The sequence below is a fragment of the Sinocyclocheilus anshuiensis genome, unplaced genomic scaffold, assembly GCF_001515605.1.
Source record: "Sinocyclocheilus anshuiensis isolate Anshui unplaced genomic scaffold, SAMN03320099.WGS_v1.1 scaffold107, whole genome shotgun sequence".
Classification (NCBI taxonomy): domain Eukaryota; kingdom Metazoa; phylum Chordata; class Actinopteri; order Cypriniformes; family Cyprinidae; genus Sinocyclocheilus; species Sinocyclocheilus anshuiensis.
Window position 1 is genome coordinate 923,632 of NW_015549584.1, and position 17,629 is coordinate 941,260.

Below are 17,629 nucleotides of genomic sequence, written 5' to 3' on the forward strand. Positions count from 1 at the left end.
TAACGTTAAAAAAAGTGAAATCGCAATCAACCAACCCTTTAAAGAAAGAAAGCAATGTTTTGATATGACAATTAAATATAAATTATACTATATATTATACATAAATGTTGCTCTGTTGGGCTGGTTGGCATGTTCAAACAAACAAAACAATGTCTTGATATGACAATTAACTTAATATTATAAATATAAAATATATATAAAAATATATAGGCCTAATACTTTGCTCTGTTGGGCTGAGATAAAGCAAAGTTTTCATATGACATTTAAATATGTAGTATAAAAATATAAAGTATATTGAACAGGCTAATCAAAAAAAACAAAAACAAAATTAGAAATGATATGACCATTAAATATACATATTGAAAAAAATACATATTTATTAATTAAATTATATATACATACATACATACATACATAGGCCTACATATACATATATTAGATTAGATTATCTTTATATTTGTATTAATATATATATATATATATATACACACACACGTTAAAAATCTACAATATAATTGAATATATAATAGTTTATACTTTTTTATAATAAAAATAATTTATAATATATTTTAATAGATAACATTTTATATATCAATATATATATTATATTTAGCATTAAAAAAACAATTACATACTTCATCTTTAAGGACACAAAACTCAAACTGACTTCACCAGACTGATATAACCAAGGAAATATTTAAATGCTATAATGCTTCTTCTGTAGAAATACTATGATAAATCATAGAGTATTTATAATAAATACTATAAATATTATAATAGAGACTCATACATTTAAAAAAGGTCACATCAGTGTTTTGTGAACACTATTTTAGGCACTAGAAAATTTAATGAAACAATGTCAAAACATCAGACTTGCACTATATAATTGCCTAACCTTGTAAATATATCAATAAAACAAACCTAACCTTGTTAATACATAAATAAAACAACACTGGCACGAAAAAGAAAATCATCACAATTAGGGCTGCACGATAAATCGCATGCGATATTTAACGCGCATCTTGTCAGAAAGCCGGTTCTGTAATCAGCGGTAAATCTCCATCACCTGCGGGCTTTCTGTGTAGTTAATGCTGCTCAATGTGAAAGCCCGCAGGTGATGGAGATTTACCGCTGATTACAGAACCGGCTTTACTGATAAGATACGCGTTAAATATCGCATGCGATTTATCGTGCAGCCCTAATCACAATCAAACAAACAGGATTGTGGGGTATCATAAGCAGTGAGGTAGGTATACATCTACTGCATACTTACTACCTTTAAACATTTACCAGACAAAGGCATCCTAACTTACTGTGTTACAAGACCAATTTATTCAGACATTTCAGGCATCAAGAGCACAGCTCTCATTTGAGAACAAAAGGAACAGCATCAGACAACCCAACACCACGAGTACAACAGAGAATGATTTGATTGGTTCAAAGAAACAGACAGACCGAGACAAAGAGATGAAAAAAAAAAAAAAATGAGAGCTGGCGAGCGGGGAATTCTGTTTGGTCTGGTAGGCTTTGGGTGCAAAACAAAGCATGTCACCCAGTATCCGGCCCTCCCTCATTACTGGAACAGACAAACCGTCCAGTGGTCCATTTTCTGCTCTCTTTCACCTTCTCTGTTCCAGTAAAGGCTGAAAGCACCACTCCCTCTCAGGACTCACTGGACTAGACAAAATCCAAACCTTCACCACACTGTATCCTTCTACTGCCTCAAAATCCAAAGAGATAATAAAACAGAACTATAAACCAGTAAAACAACTGTTATTCCTGATAACAGTGTCATCTACACTGACTTCATCTTTATCAGAAATCAAATCAATGCCAAGCCTGATTCAGTGCTTTCACAACAAACACAGAAGTGAAGACATCTGTGCTTCACATTCCTGTATGTGTACCTCACTCGATTAGCCCAAAATAAGGCTACAGGCTAGCATGACTCAGCCAGACAGTCTCAAACGCCCTCCACAGTGGACAGAGACTAAAGACAGTATGAGGAGGAGGAGCTACTTTAGCATCCCCAACACTGCTACTTTTAACATTAGCTTCCCAAGCTACTCATAAGCTAACAAGACAAAGCAGCTCACTATATTGAAGCTGTTAGGGGCATATATCTTTAAATGCATAATTAACAAAGGGTATACTGTGTTTTTACAATTGGAGTTATAGAGTATTTATCTGGCACAAAAGCAATAAAAAAAAAAATTTAATTAGGGTGACAGCATTACATGTGAATATACAATTTACATCAAGTACAACTAACAAAAAATAAAAATAAATACATACACCTCACACATATACAGTGGGTACGGAAAGTATTCAGACCCCCTTCAATTTTAGGCTATATACACTACCATTCAAACGTTACAAGGCCAGTAAGATTTTTTTTATGCATATATCAGATGAAAAACAGTAAAAACATTAACATTGTGGCATATTGTTACAATTTGTGACATGAAACACTGAATCAAGCATTTGCTTTGAAACAATCTGTATTGTGAATAATGCTATAATGTTTTAGAAGGTTCAAAAGAACAGCATTTAAAAATGGCTTTACTGTCACTTTTGATCAATTTAATGTGTTGTGGCAAGTTAAAAGTGTTAATTTCAACAAAAAAAATGAAAATAAAATAACAATAAAAAATACATAAAATAAATTAATAAATAAGTAAACAGTTACTGAGTCCGCCCGGTATAAAGAAAGAAAGAAAAATAAAATGCAGTAGGTAAAACATTAATTCTTCTTTATTCTAATTAATTCTTAGTTAAAAGAGTCCGACAGAAAAAGGTCAAAGCAAAAATATGACTGCTATCGGTGCATGAAATTAGTCCAACTTCACAAAAAAAGTCTGTTGTGATTTCACCTAAACTATTGCATTTACATGATTTTCAAAAACATATATATTTTTTTTAATTCAGGCTGAAAACAAACTTTCAAAGTGTATGTAAACATATTGACAGTGTTACGGGAACAACACTCTGGGGCAATCGACTCTTTCTTTTTCTCTCTCTCCCACACACTTTGTCCTCCTTTTCTAAGCAGTGAGAGGGCTGAGGAGGTGGACGCTTATCTGAGCGCATGGAAGGTTAAACAAACAGCTGTTTGAAGTGCTACTAATTTAGCGGTGCAGAAACGGTCTGTACCAGCTCAGCACAAAATCAGGCCTCCATTACCAAACACTATACACTCTCACCACACATACATGTACATGTGTGAATATATAATGGCTCTTAAGCAGTGTAACACCAAAATTACATTGACACACTATTTAGAGACACAAGTACTCACATACAATTTCAGCAGTGCCAGACTAAGGGGAATTTGGTTACAGGGAGAACATTTGGTTACAACTACTTGTTTATGCAGTACACTAAGTTTCTGGTGATTCCTTTCAAAAGTACAAGAGCGATGTGGTGTTTCCTGTGTGTAAATCATAAAACTTCTTTTAAAATTGATGTTTTGCATTTCTTTACAGTGTACTATATGTAATGTTACACAGATTCAGGACACAGAATGGTTAAATGTTTAGTTTCCGACACTTTGCTGCACAAGCTGCAGGCCTGTGTTTCTTCACACTTTGCAGAAGTTTATCTCCAAAGAATGGTTCATTGTGTAAACTGCATGGATTTCCCCTCATAGAAATCAACACCTTTTTTCAAATCCTTCTTTCATAAGCAATGAGCGTATCAGCCGGAGAGAATGCTCTCCTTCTGCCCCACTTTACTCCAGTCATTCTTAACAAGCTTTACTGTTTTAAAGAATTAGTTCAGATTTAATTGTTTTATTGGTGTGAGTAGCTGATTAGGACCTGAGCTGGTAACTGAAAGGATGCAGGTTTGAAACCCTAAGCATTTGATCCATCCTATAGACGCCAACCCAGTAGGGCTGGACAATAATTCAATATCAATATGTATCGCGATATAATTTTTTTCAATAACGGTGATATGATTTTTAAACACATTTCCGATATTTCGATATACATTACCAGTTTCCCATACATTGATTTATTTGTGCCGTTTGACTTCGTTGAATAAACATGAGCACTGCACGTTTCAAATATATCGTGATATCAATTTTGGCCATATCGTCCAGCCCTACACTCCAGTCAGAGAAGATGCCGAAATTAAAGTTAAATACAAATAAAAATATTGTAAGTGACAGAAATCTGTTTAATGCCATATTGTACATGGGTCTTAAATCCACTAAATTGAAAATACATTTTAAAAAAAATGTAAATTGTGTGACCTAGGATACAATTCATTAGTTGAATATTACAATATTAGTTGAACTTTTTTCCCATAAAAATTTCAATATTTGTGTAAAATTATTTAGAATTATTTTATATTATTTAAATTTTATTACTATATTGTTCTATTATATAAATTGTTACACAAATTGTGACTGTCTCTAAGTTGCATAATTTCTGCCATGTCCAACAATTTTACATTTACATTTAATAATTTAGCAGATGCTTTTATCCAAAGCGACTTACAGATGTGGACAATAGAAGCAATCAAAACCAACAAAAGAGCAATAATATGCAAGTGCTATAACAAGTTTCGGTTTTTTTTTTTTATAAAATATATATATGCCCTTAATTAAGTTTTAGAAGTATCAGTGAGGAGCTTAAGATTAAATATTTTCTTCACAAATCATAAAATAATTAATTATGACTTGTGAACAGAATAGTTTTATTTCCAATCAAGGTGTAATATTGTCAATTATGCAAAAAGTGTGGAAATACTGAATTGACACTTCGCAGTGAGTTTGACTGACAGGCGATCTGACCAATCATAACGCCGAATCTGCCATGTTTGTCCGACAAACAAACCAGACAGGAGAGTATATTAATGTCAATGGACTTGAACTTGAAAAATAGTATTGACCTCTTTCCGCGGTTGAAACAAGACACCTTCTGATGTTCATTCAGGTTTATTTTATGCTATAACTAGTAAAGAGGAAGAGATGATCGGTTCACCTGCCGCTTGAACATGATCTGTCACAACACATTAAAGAGCCACAAAACAGTATTTACTGTTTGAATTTCTTAAATGACAAACTTTGAAAGCTGAGACTTTGTTTCATATTAAAAGTAACCTGCTCTGTCTTGTCTGTCGGCGCGTTGTCAGTTTCCTCTTTGCTCCGTGATGTATACAAAATTAGCCTTAGCAAGAAAAAATCGTCTGTCATTTTATTCCAAAAATGTCATAATTTAAAGTTAAAATGTCACTTCCACCATCATATACAACATAAAATACTATTAAACACAATACAACATTTGAGAAGTGGTGGAAATGTTCACCATGTCTTGTCTAAAAGACTACAGGGCCAAAAGTGCTCATGTCTGAAGAATCAGTGTGAATGTGTGTGTATGTGAGAGAAAGGGTAAGGATTGAGCACTTCCACTTAAGATGAGCTGTCTGGCTACTAGGTGACGTGAGGCCTCCATGTCAGAGAACAGAGAAAGCAGCCTGTTAGATGGAGCAACTACAGCATGAAGTAAACAAAGAACCGAAAAAAAAGAAAAAGGAAACGATTGATGAGCAGGGAGGTGGGAAAGCCACAATCATTTTTCAAGTCTAAAGGGAACCTCCATTATTTCTAATGTTGGCACCTACTTGGCCTTTCTCTCTCACACAGACGCGCTTATCTCACCACGTCCAGCCTCACGCACGAGTCAGCTGCTTTCCAAACTACCAGGAAGACCTCATATTACACTCCTGTCTGTCTCTTCATCAACCCCCCCAAGTTCACTTCCTGTTTCAATTAGATGCACTATACAACATCAAAACACTAATGCAGTTCAGCTTTACTGCATAAACTGTATTTACTGTTCAGTTGCATGGATCAGAGTGGAAGGGATCCGACTGTTATTCTGAAATATTTCTGAGTCGTTCTCATTGGTTTAGTCTCCATCGGAGACACAGGGTGTGAAACTAGGCTAACTCTACTGAGCTCCTTACACAATGGTGCTAATGCTTCTTAACATAGCAGCTAAAGAAAGCCAGGAACCATGAGAGCTTTGATAAGACATCAATCGCTACAGAAAACCTAAATGGAAATGTTAAATACTTGACTGTTAAAAGTTTAGGGTCAGTAAAAAAATGTGTTTATTTTATTCAGCAAGGATGAAATGCATTTAATAAAGTGAAAGTAGACATTTATAATGTTACAAAAAATCTGTTTCAAACAAATGCTGTTCTTCGAACTTTCTATTCAAAGAAAAAAATGTAAATGATTCCAAAAAATATTAAGCTGTTTTTAACATCATAATAAAAACAAGACTTCTGAAGGATCATGTGACACTGAAGACAGGAGAAATGGCTGATTATAAAAATGTAGCTTTGCTTTCACAGGAATAAATTACACTTTAAATAGAAAACAGTCATTTTAAATTGCAATCATATTTCACAATATTAATCTTACAAACCCAAAACTTTTCAGTGATACTCTATTGTTTTCCTAATATACAATGGGGCCCAAAATTCTGAAACCACACTGATTTTTTTTTTTAACCATGCAAAAATGAAGTATGATATTCTAAAATTTGTATAACTTTTTCCAATTCAACTTTTCACTCAAATTGCAATTCTCATCATATAATTTCTTGATTTTTTCCCCTGCATTTTCATGGTCTGAGACTTGGAGTGCAAATTGTAAATAAGAACTACTGTACAAGTTGGAAAAAAAAAATCAGTTGAGTCCTCTGCTAACATTACCACTCCATTTCCTGATGACACAAACTAGCTTCATGCACACATACTCATCCTAGTCTGCACACACTTAATGTGGCATGTAATAGGAGACAGTGGCGGCTCGTCGGGGGAGGCAGAGCTTCCCCAAAAATTTGAGGTGAAAATAGGAGGAGGACGATTAAATGTTAATAAAATTCACAATTCATTTCAGTTCATGTCTCAGAATGTGTATTTTTTGTTTGTAATTTCACAGCTGTAATACCATAACATGCTACTGAAGTTGGAAAGCGTCGCTTTTCTATTGCGAATGTGCCGAATCTGCTGATGTATTTACAACCACTAGTGATAGAGAAGGGGAGGGGGAGGCCTCCGTTGGTAAAAACAATCAGCATCGAGTGTTCACTTTCAGCGCTGAGGAGTGTTGAGAAAATAAACCTCGTAGGGGAGGCTAGCCTCCCTTCTGGTATATCAACCAATCATCATAGAGACGTAAATTACGTGATATTAGTTTGAACGTCTCCCGCTGCATTGATAATGTACCAAGTACTTATGAGTAGCGATATTGAATATTTGATCGCCAACAGATTTACCAAGCTGTCATTCAAACAGTATATATACAAATTAAAAATAAAGGGAGAACACGTCTGAGATGGATATAGGCTAATGTTACAGCAGTCGGCTCTTTTAACACAGACTTTTAAGAAGGGATGGATGTTTGCTTCAAGTGATAGGCCAGGTAAGTGAAATTATATTATCTTGCTGTATGTGTGTCATTTTATTTTTACGTTTTCTGACTAAAAGCAACCAAAAAGCCATTTTAAAGTGGTTAAGCAAATAATAATAATAACAACAACAACAACAATAATCGGGATCCCCAGACCAATACAATTAGTGTGCCTCCTCTATTTTAAAACCCACGAGCCGCCTCTGATAGGAGAAACCTTATAGGGATAGTAGACACAAAAATTAAAGTTCTGTCATCATTTACTTACTCATTTCAAACCTATACGACTGACTTTCTTCTGTAGACCACAAAAGACATTATTTTCAAAAATGTGTGTTTTTTTTTGTCCTTATAATGAAAGTCAAAGGGGTCCAGTGCTGTACTTTCATTGTACGGACAAAAATAGTTTCAATATTATTCAACCTATCTTCATTTGTGTTTCACAGGAAAAACAGGTGTGTGTGTATGTTGTGTAAATGACATGAGAGTGAATAAAAGATGACAGAATTTTCATTTTTGGGTGCTTTGAACAGAGGAAGACTTGGATGAATGTCTTTGTTGCGTTTGAATAAAAGAAGTAGTGGCAAAATCTGAAGCATGTTTTTGAAGGCCTATGAAGGAGACAATTTACACTACTGCATTTTAAAGATCCCTTTATAACTTAAAAAAATAAGCAGAACCATTTCTGTGCATACTTGAGAGCACAGACAGCCCCTTCTAGCTCCCTGCCTGAGACTATGGGGAAAAAAAAGTCAAGCATTCTTGGCAAGCGACGCAAGAATGTGCTGAGATTCGGAATGATTTGAGTTCTCAAGGGGGCTGTGCATTTTTTCATCCACTGCGTGGTTCAAACAGACCTCCTGTCTTTCCAACATTCCGACAATAGGCTGAAGCGTGCCATCGTAATATTGCACAGAGCAGCAGTGCCGTTAACAAACGCTGGGTGAATTCAGCACAGTGCTGTCTTCTTCTCCTCTTTTTTTCACACCCTTGTCTGATCTTGCACCCCAGAGACCCAATAACTCAATAACACAAAACAGAAAGCTGAGCACAGTTTTTGCTGGCGTTCAGCAGAAAGGTACCTCCTCTTGAAAGATACAGCCCAGTAACACAAGAAAGAGCGCATTTATCCTATAATGAAATTCTGTTTGCATTTCAACCCTTGAGTTGTAAGATATGAGAGGTTTGGAAGCTATTTCTTCTCATATAATTATTCATTGTATGGAGTGCAAACAGATAATTGCCACAGAACGCCAGTAGCAAATCGAAGAGTGCTCATCAAAAACACAGTTCACTGGAAAATGACAAAAACAGGTCTGAGATCACTGAAGAATCCTTAGATCCTCATGTGCATTGTGTGTTGTGTTTTAATTTTTGTTTTTTAAATTCATTTATAATCATTTATTCACATAATCATTAGTCATTCATATTATGTATTATTTGATTATTTTTATCATTATATTATTTAAGTATTTTTATTGTTTATTCATTCAGTATGTTTATTAATTTATTATATTTCTATATATTATATTTATTTTTAATTTTCCCTAGCTTATGCATTTTCATTGTTGTTCAATCTCATGCTTGTGGGGTTTCATGAACTGTTTTGTCTGTATGAATAAGAGATGGATAAGAGGGAATGTTTATGGAAACCCAAGGTTTATGGGATGTTGCTGTGAAGCAGTTTTGGTATAACAGTACATGTTGAATTTGTGCTGGTCAGACGAAGTTTGAACATTGAGACATACGCAACTAAGATTGTTCAATAAACAATCACTTCGTCTCCTGCTCTCCTCGGTCAACTTCTTGACTGACAGAAGACTGTTAAACACTCATTTTGGGTATCAACAGCTCTGCTGACTAGTTGTTCTGTTACTGGACAAACTGATATTTTCTGACGGGATCTGGCATCTGGGGCTGGATCCTAATTATTATCTGGCGTGGAGACCCGGTCTAACATCACCATAACTCTACGCCAATCATGACACATTTAACACTACCTAGAAATGTTTCATCAACAGGCTTCTATAAGCTATTTTATAAACTGTGGTTCTCCTCGGAGTCAATCTCCTGGCCCATCAGAACATTCAGGCTGTTTCCAGACGACTATGTGGAGGAGGAAGTGGCAGAACGCTGTTAGTACAGCTGATAAGCGCAAGGAGTACAGCACAAAACATCTGCCCACCATCTACCTTCTGCTTTCATTGGGTGGTTGCTTCCACTCCGTGTCAATCAGCATCTAGATTATGCAGCCAAAATTGAAACCAAGACCGAAGAGAATGTTCTAAACTTCTGGAGGAAGGTTTTGCATAACAAGATTTATAAGACAGTTACGTCACATAAGTTCTGAGGAAATTACTGCATGATTGTTTGAGATACATATGTGATTACCTATTATTTGGAACCTGCAGGGCCGATGGTGGCTTACTAATGGGGAACCACAGTTTGTTGCTGTCTTTTTGTAAAGTGGATAAGATCAATACACATCTAAGAGGACGTAACAGCCTTCACAACAAACATGACAGAGCCTGAACTTCCTCTCAGTTCAGTGCATATGCACAGTATAAATGACTTTGCAAAACACAGTAGTGACAGTATATACAATGTTTGCTTATTGTGCACCGATTATTATCTGTTTAAATGTTCTTTGTTTCACCCAACACAAAGACACCCTGTCAAACCCAGCTCCCATGGAAGAGTTACAACATGCCAACATGAGATGAATGTCTTCCTTTTAAACAAAGTAATATGCAGCATGACATCATTTTAAACAACATGATCTCATGACTTAAACTTCAACTGATTCCACATGTCCATAAAAATGGGAAAATCCCCTACTTTCCACCCTTTCTGACTCTAAGACAATGTTGGAAACCTTATGAAAGCCCCTATGAAAGTTTGCAGAGACCCCAAGCCCCCTGGTTGCCCTAGTACAGCGATTCCCAACCAGGGGTATGTGTACAGCAGGGGTACTTGGCAAGATTTCAATTAAAGCTCTTATAAAACTGCTAATAAATCAAAACAAACATGAATCTTTTCTTTTGATATTTGAAGGAAAGAAAACACAAGTTCTATAAATACTGAAAGGACTAAAAAAAGGGTTGGGAAACACTACCCGGGAGAATAACATCGCTATGACGTCACAATCGCAAACAAAGCGCGTCACATTCAGAATCGTTACTTTGTCGCAATAAAGCTGGTGCTGGTGAATCAACACGCCACGGAGGCGGCAGTAAAAATTAAATAGCAGGCTGACCATCTGTCTGGACGGTCTGACGTGAATTGTAGGCCAAGTTTATGTCGAACAAAGAGGATTTTTTTTTTCCGTATATTAGTATGCATTTGTTTTTTTTAAGATATCACAGATCATGATTTTGATATGTTTATATTAAAAAGCAGGAGCGTGGACTCGAGGCACGGTGTATTTTAGTCAAAAGGTAAGTTTCTTTGTTTATTCTATAGGTTTTTCATTAGCTTACCTGATATGGAGGTGGCGGCTCCTGATCCGGATCGTTGGCGTCACCAAAACTGGCCCTGTCTGACTGTGATTCTTGGAGCAAGGAGATATCATCCGAAGTGGGAGATTTCAGACAATTCCCCATCTCCTTTCCAAACTCCTTGTTGTCTAAATGTTGAAATCCTGTCTATCCCCTGCTTTCTGCCCTTAATAACTCCAACCAGAGTTCCGCCCTTTTAAACAGGATGACTAAATCTCTATCATTCATTTAAAATGATCCGATCATCATGAGAGATCGTGACGGAGAAAAACAAACCATTGTCGACACACAAAGAACCCTGGCAAAAAGTGTCAGACACGGATATGAAACGATGTTTTTGTAAACACATACAATCTAAACCTGTCAAATACGTCTATTTGCCCTGAAGCCGTGGTATGTAGTGTTGTCCTTTTCTCCTCGTCTCAATAATAGTAAACACTGGTTAGCCTTCAACGGATAATTTCTACGATATCAAATATGCGCTCGCTCTCAATGGCGACTCAGGCAATGTTGCCTTTCAGGCAGTCATTCTAAGTCCCGCCTCCGGGTTGGTTGGACCAATCAGCAGGTGTCTTCTTTAGTAAGGACGTTATTAGTGGTTATTCGTCACCCAATCAGATCGCCGATTTACAACACCAACAACAGGGGGTTTAAAGCCTGTAAACTTGACCGCATTAGGCTGATTTAAAGGCATAGTTCGCTCTATATTGAAAATTCTGTTGTAATTACTTAACTTAATGTTGTTGCGAAAACCCACTGCCCCTTTTTTTGTGGAACAATAAAGGAGACATTAGGCAGAATGACAGTACCCAGTCACTATTCACTTTCATAGTTAACCTTAGGTAAAACGATGTGATGAAAACGAATGGCGACTTTTTTTTAAGCGAAGTTTTAGTAATTTTTTTTATGTGTATCTGACATTTTTTTTACATTAATGTTTTTGTTTTTAAAATATTTTTATTTAGCTTTTTTCAGGTTTAGTTTTAATAATTTTAGTGCTTTAACTTAACCATTTTATTGCAGTTATACATAAGTATTTCAGCTATTTATATTTTATTTTGTTATACATGTCATGTGAGTTTTATTTTATTAAAACTATTTTTAATAGATGTGGTTTTAGTTAACAGTAACAATGCTGGCATTAACTATTACAGATGAATACAGTGCAGCCAGTATGTTTTTATTGATTACAATGTGCCGGACTAGTTTTATTTTTGTAATATAATTTTAAATCACCCTTTTATGTTTTGAAGACATGAAGATTCATCAGAAATATAGGACTACATTTTTTTTTTTTTTTTTTTTTATATATTAACCCTGAACAAAAGGAGATGTTCGGCAGGATGTAATGTAGATTGACAGCCTCATTCACCTTCATTTTTCTTCCATACAATGAAAGTGAATAGCAACTGAAGCTGTCATTCTGCTAAACATCCCCTTTTGTTTTTAATGGAAGAAAATCAATGATGACAGAATGTCGGTTTTTGGGTAGACTGTCTTCTATGGAGCCAGGCCCCTTAGATAAAAAAAGGAAAACAAAAGTGGTTTTGGAGTGCTATCATATCATTTAATTTTAAATTAGAAAATGTAAATTCAGTATTTACAGGAATGTGTTTACACAGTAGCCATGCACCATACACAGGATTTGCTGACCTCTATAGCCCAAAGCCTGTAAAATCAATCTAAATCAGGAAGAATTTCAATGAGGGAGAAACATAAGCCATTACAATGAAAAACCCATATATCACTCGTTTTCAAACATTCTGTTTTGCCACATTTGAAACACAGCATGTTACAAATTGCCTGTGAAATTTCTGAGCAAACACAGCATGAGCAGATGATTGTTTTTGCTTAATGTAAATTTTACTTTGGTAGAACTGGATCTCATAAAACAGGCACTATACAGATTACATTGCAGAAGAACAAAAATCCATGGATACATTTCAACTAATCTGGGGTAAATTACTATAAAACACACAAGCCTTGAAGTGCAGGACTGTCTGATTAGAACTAAATCTGAAAATACACTGCAGCTATGTTTAGTAGGTTGAACTCCAGACTACAGGGAAAAGCTCTATGAAGTAGCATTCATATATTGAACAAAGTACAATCCTCTGTCCTGAACCAGCTCAAATTGTCTTTCTCTTCGTAGTGCAAGGTTGTAGTGGTTGTCAATGCATCCCTCACGTTGGCTGGAGCTGGCATGCCAGCCTGTCCTGCATGTATCTAAAAGACTCGTTTGTTTGAGCTCAAGTACGATCTGGACCAAGTCCACATGAAGGAGACTGCCTTTCTAAAAGACACATTCAGCTGCCCACTTAAAACGGGACAATTTTGAAAGGCGCCATAACAGTGAATAAATACTAAAAAAGAAACTAAACCCACAAAACTTCCAGTTTACATTCTGATAGTCCTTTTTTGCTGCTACGAAGATGCTTGTTTTCTCTCTTTTTAACACATTGCTAAAACAGACTAATTATGTACACAGAAACACAAAGATAATGTTATATGATACAAATTAAGCTTAAACAGGAATCCTGTCCATGAGATTTGACAAGGCCACAGTACTCTAACCAAAGAGTAGCCCATGATATCAAAACTTACGTTCATCATATCACCTCCAGACAATAGGCTTATTTCATAACCTATTTATACTCCAAAGATTAAAAGTAAACTAATATTTGTGCACATGTGCTTTAAATCCAAATCCAAAATTTAGCCGTAAGGCACAGACATATCTAGGCTACTGATGTCACAGGGTGACCAACAGTGGAGAGCATTACCAACAAGAGCTTCGAAAGCAGCCAAAATGATTGACAGATGACCTTACTTTTGTTCTGAGTGACAACGTTCTTAGCCTGATGTACCAGTATAATATTATTGGACTGGTGTAACTTTTATTATATTAGTATTATTCATATGGTACATTTACAATATTCTAATAGCACAATGTTATTTATATGACATCATAACAGCATGATGTCACTTCTGTGTCTGTGCACTGCACCTCACGTAACATTATTCATGCAGCTGTTGTCCATGTACTGTATAATCTCGGTGTGCGTCATTCAATGAAGATGATTTGTCACTATAAGCTCAGTTCGGGTCTGATTGGTCATGTGCCCCTTTAGTCCTCCTCTTGGCATATGGCAACCCACGTCAAGCCTGATCTTAGCTTGCTTTGACCCCAGCGATGACCCCAACCGTTAAGGGCTGGAGGGTGAGCATTCTCCGTTCGCAGCTGTGCCTCGTGCCTTATGTAGTGCTGCCTGGATCCGGAAGTGTGTCCGTGATTCCATGGAGTAGTTTTTGTAATTTTGCCTGGCAATGAAATCATGGTTAATAGTGTTCAAGACTAACAAGGCAATGACTGGGTATATCATGTATCAAATAGGATAAAGGTATAAAATACACATCAGATCAAACAGAGTGTTTCAGGGTGAAATATGTGACTGTTGTGCAGAGCAAAAAACCCTTATATTATGCTACAGTGTTTTACATCTTATTTAACAGCCATGATGTGTGACGCTATTATAAAATAATAATAATCAGTTGTGACATTTTTACATTGAGTTGATGACTGAACGTGCTGAATGCCACACTTTTTTGGTGGGAATATAATATATCTAATGGCATCTTCAATGGCATCTTACAGTACAGTTAAAGCAAATCAAATCTGGGGCCAGTTGCATAAACTTAGCCTCTGTGTTAAGACCTGTGTTAAGATCTAGTCTGCCCAGTTAGGGGTAATCAGTTTTATTTTTTGGATTCAATTTAGACTAATCTACGTTTTTTTATGTAACCAACTTCTTAAAGAAAAACATTTGATGATTATGCAACCATGCCCTGAAACTAAATTATGCACAGACATCTAGTAAACAGTATATCTAATGCTAATACAAAATTCTTATTTTGAACTTGTTTACTTTTACTTTATTTTACTACTTTGAATTGTTTATTAAAAAAAATAACTTCCTCTGAGATTTGAATTTAGGTTTTTTTTTTATTTCACAAGGCAACAGTCACAGCAATGTACCATTCAGACAATTTATGCGACCTGTAAATCATTTAATTTTATAGCATAATTTCTACTTTCTTAAATTCTTACTTGATTTTAAAGGGGTTATATGATGCTGCTAAAAAGAACATTTATTTTGTGTATTTGGTGTAATGAAATGCGTTTATGTGGTTTAAAGTAAAAAAAACACATTATTTTCCACATACTGTACATTATTGTTTCTCCTCTATGCCCCGCCTTTCTGAAACGCGTCGATTTTTACAAAGCTCATCGGTCTGAAAAAGCGAGGTGTGCTGTGATTGGCCAGCTATCCAGAAAGGAAAAATTGAAATGGCATCATATGACTCCTTTAAAATATATTACATATTAAAATAATTATGAAAACTAAAATAAATAAAATACATTTTAAAATAAAGGTAAATTATTATAATTTATTTAAAAGTGAGGTCAAAACTTATAAACATTTTTTTGAGTAGTTGGAATGATTTTCCATGTCGAACAAAGCCATGAATCTATCTTTGAGACTGTGTTGTAAACATCCATTAATTTTAGCAGTGTTGCATTTAGTTAGCGTAAAGTGGCAAATCTGTGCCTGCTTTGAAATTCCAAATTTCCCTTAGGTAATTCATCCTGACACTTTGACTCTGCAAATAGGATCACTCCACACATTATGTACATTGCTATCTTAGAGGTACAAAACATTCACTGTCAGGACTGAACTTACTTGGCTGCCTCCAGAAGTTTGATGGCCTCGTCTATTCTGCCCTCCTCCAAACACAGTAAACCATGTTCCAGAAGAGCATTGGGCACCAGATAGTGGTCATATTTAATCTGACTCTCACTGTACAAGTACAAACGCAAACAGAAAAAGAGCATTTGTGATTGAAGCTATGTTTAAAACATTTTCTCTACTATCTGTGACATACTACATTTTAAAACATGTAATATTTCTTATTCTGTGCAGTGAAATCACAGAACACGTAATTTTACGAGTGAGACTCTTTCCTCTTCTGTAGAGTCAGTAAAAGAAAATAGGCCATGTCTACTTAAGTTTTCACAAGAAAAACCACAAACACTTCTCTTTATATTAGTGTAATTTGTTGTACAGCAAAAGAGCAAAACTGACTTGCAGAGGACGAGGGTGAAGTAATGTTCAGCTTCTTCCTTGGAACCCAAGTGTTTGAGACAGAGCCCCTTAAGCAGACTAACCACACACTGGTCATCTGTGGTGAACTCGGTCCCTGAGAGCAAACACACAGAGACATTTATGTTTCAGAAAAAAAGCTAAATGTGATACAGAGAGTGTCTGTGTTGATGATTTTTTTTTTCATTAGAACACTGTTACTTTGGTACTCATGGTCATTAGTAATAGTAGTGGCAAAATATCATTTGGAATGACATGAGGAAATAAATAATTGCATTATTTTTGGGTGAACTATTATTTTAAAAGTGGACACCAGCATAAGCAGTACTGCATTGTTTGGAGAGAGATTTTACTTGGATGTTGTTCAAGCGTCTGCTGGGCCTCGTCCAGTGTTTTCAGCATGCCCTCTGTCAGGTCCTTGTGCTTCCCAATCACAGTGTAGCCATTCCAGATATACATCATCTCCTGTCGTGCAAACATACCCTCACAATGAGTACGAATTTAAGACTGCATCTTGTCCAGGTGTTTCCCTTTGTTTATTTTGCAGTGGGATTACATAAATCAGGATGCTCTAATTCCTTACTCTTTGTTAATTAAAGGGCTTTTCACACAGGACAAAGCGGTTCAGCAAAGCGGAACACAATGGAACAGAACAGGAAGACGCAGTACACCATTGCCAACGCACATTATCAGACTCGACACATCTGAATAGTAACTCTAAACGCAGTGAGACACAAAATGACAGCCAAAGATGCAAGAACACATCCTGTAAATACAGACAGCAAAATCTGTATAAAACTGAACACTGACCAATGGAGGTGCAGGAAGAGGAATGGCATTATCTGTATTATAGCGGCGAGCTTTTCTGATGGCAAACTTCTCTGTGGGCAGTGACTTCCCAGCTATTTTCTGCTTCAGACTGGGAACTTGCCTGAAAAGTGCAAAACGGATCACAGTTTGCATTAATACAGTAAAGTACATATAATGTCTATTATATTTACAAGAGGATGGGCTATATTAGATGTTCAAATTAAATATGAGATTAAATATTAGGTCATTTGTAATGCTTGCGTGAACTGAATGGCATTACAGTACAGGCTGCATATGACATAAATTACTTTTTCTTGATTTTATAGTCATGTTGTCCAATTTATAGATTTATATTTAATCATGTGAACAAACATGAACATACATGCACACCATTCCCTTGCCATTACCTAAACAAAGCCACCTCATTCTCCCCGAATGGCTGGCATTCCTCATGACTCAGCATGCTGAGGTAAGCAGCTTTCATATACGCATATGTGGCCTAAAAAAGTGTGTGTGAGAGGAAAAAAAAAGAGCGATGAGTTCCGAACTCCACAGTTAACACAAACATCCCTGCAGGAGATTAATTGTCCTCAGCCTCCATTCATGTTATATCAGCAGACCTTTTAAACCCAGAGAAAAACCTTCAATTTTATTAAAAAGTGAATATATATATATATATATATATATATGTATGTATATATATTTATATACACACACAGCGGTGAGCGTAA

At 35.8% G+C, this 17,629-nt stretch overlaps 1 protein-coding gene and 1 long non-coding RNA gene across 3 annotated transcripts in view; one reads left to right on the forward strand and one right to left on the reverse strand.

Annotated features, from left to right (window-relative positions):
* Window positions 1-3,934: 3,934 nt before the first annotated feature.
* On the forward strand, window positions 3,935-9,374 carry LOC107657887 (uncharacterized). The gene is made up of 3 exons (XR_001630724.1): window positions 3,935-3,949; window positions 7,378-7,379; window positions 9,111-9,374. It is a non-coding gene; the product is annotated as an uncharacterized LOC107657887 (long non-coding RNA).
* Window positions 9,375-12,480: 3,106 nt separating this feature from the next.
* LOC107657886 (tetratricopeptide repeat protein 39A-like) overlaps window positions 12,481-17,629 on the reverse strand; it is a 22,826-nt gene continuing 17,677 nt past the window's right edge. For both annotated transcript variants that reach the window (XM_016446173.1, XM_016446175.1), the window contains 6 exons: window positions 17,306-17,397; window positions 16,899-17,019; window positions 16,442-16,553; window positions 16,071-16,185; window positions 15,669-15,785; window positions 12,481-14,247 (listed from right to left, as the gene is read on the reverse strand). In XM_016446173.1, the coding sequence (XP_016301659.1) occupies window positions 14,133-14,247; window positions 15,669-15,785; window positions 16,071-16,185; window positions 16,442-16,553; window positions 16,899-17,019; window positions 17,306-17,397 (672 nt within the window). In that variant the 3' untranslated portion in view covers window positions 12,481-14,132. The remainder of the gene's footprint in view (window positions 14,248-15,668; window positions 15,786-16,070; window positions 16,186-16,441; window positions 16,554-16,898; window positions 17,020-17,305; window positions 17,398-17,629) is intronic.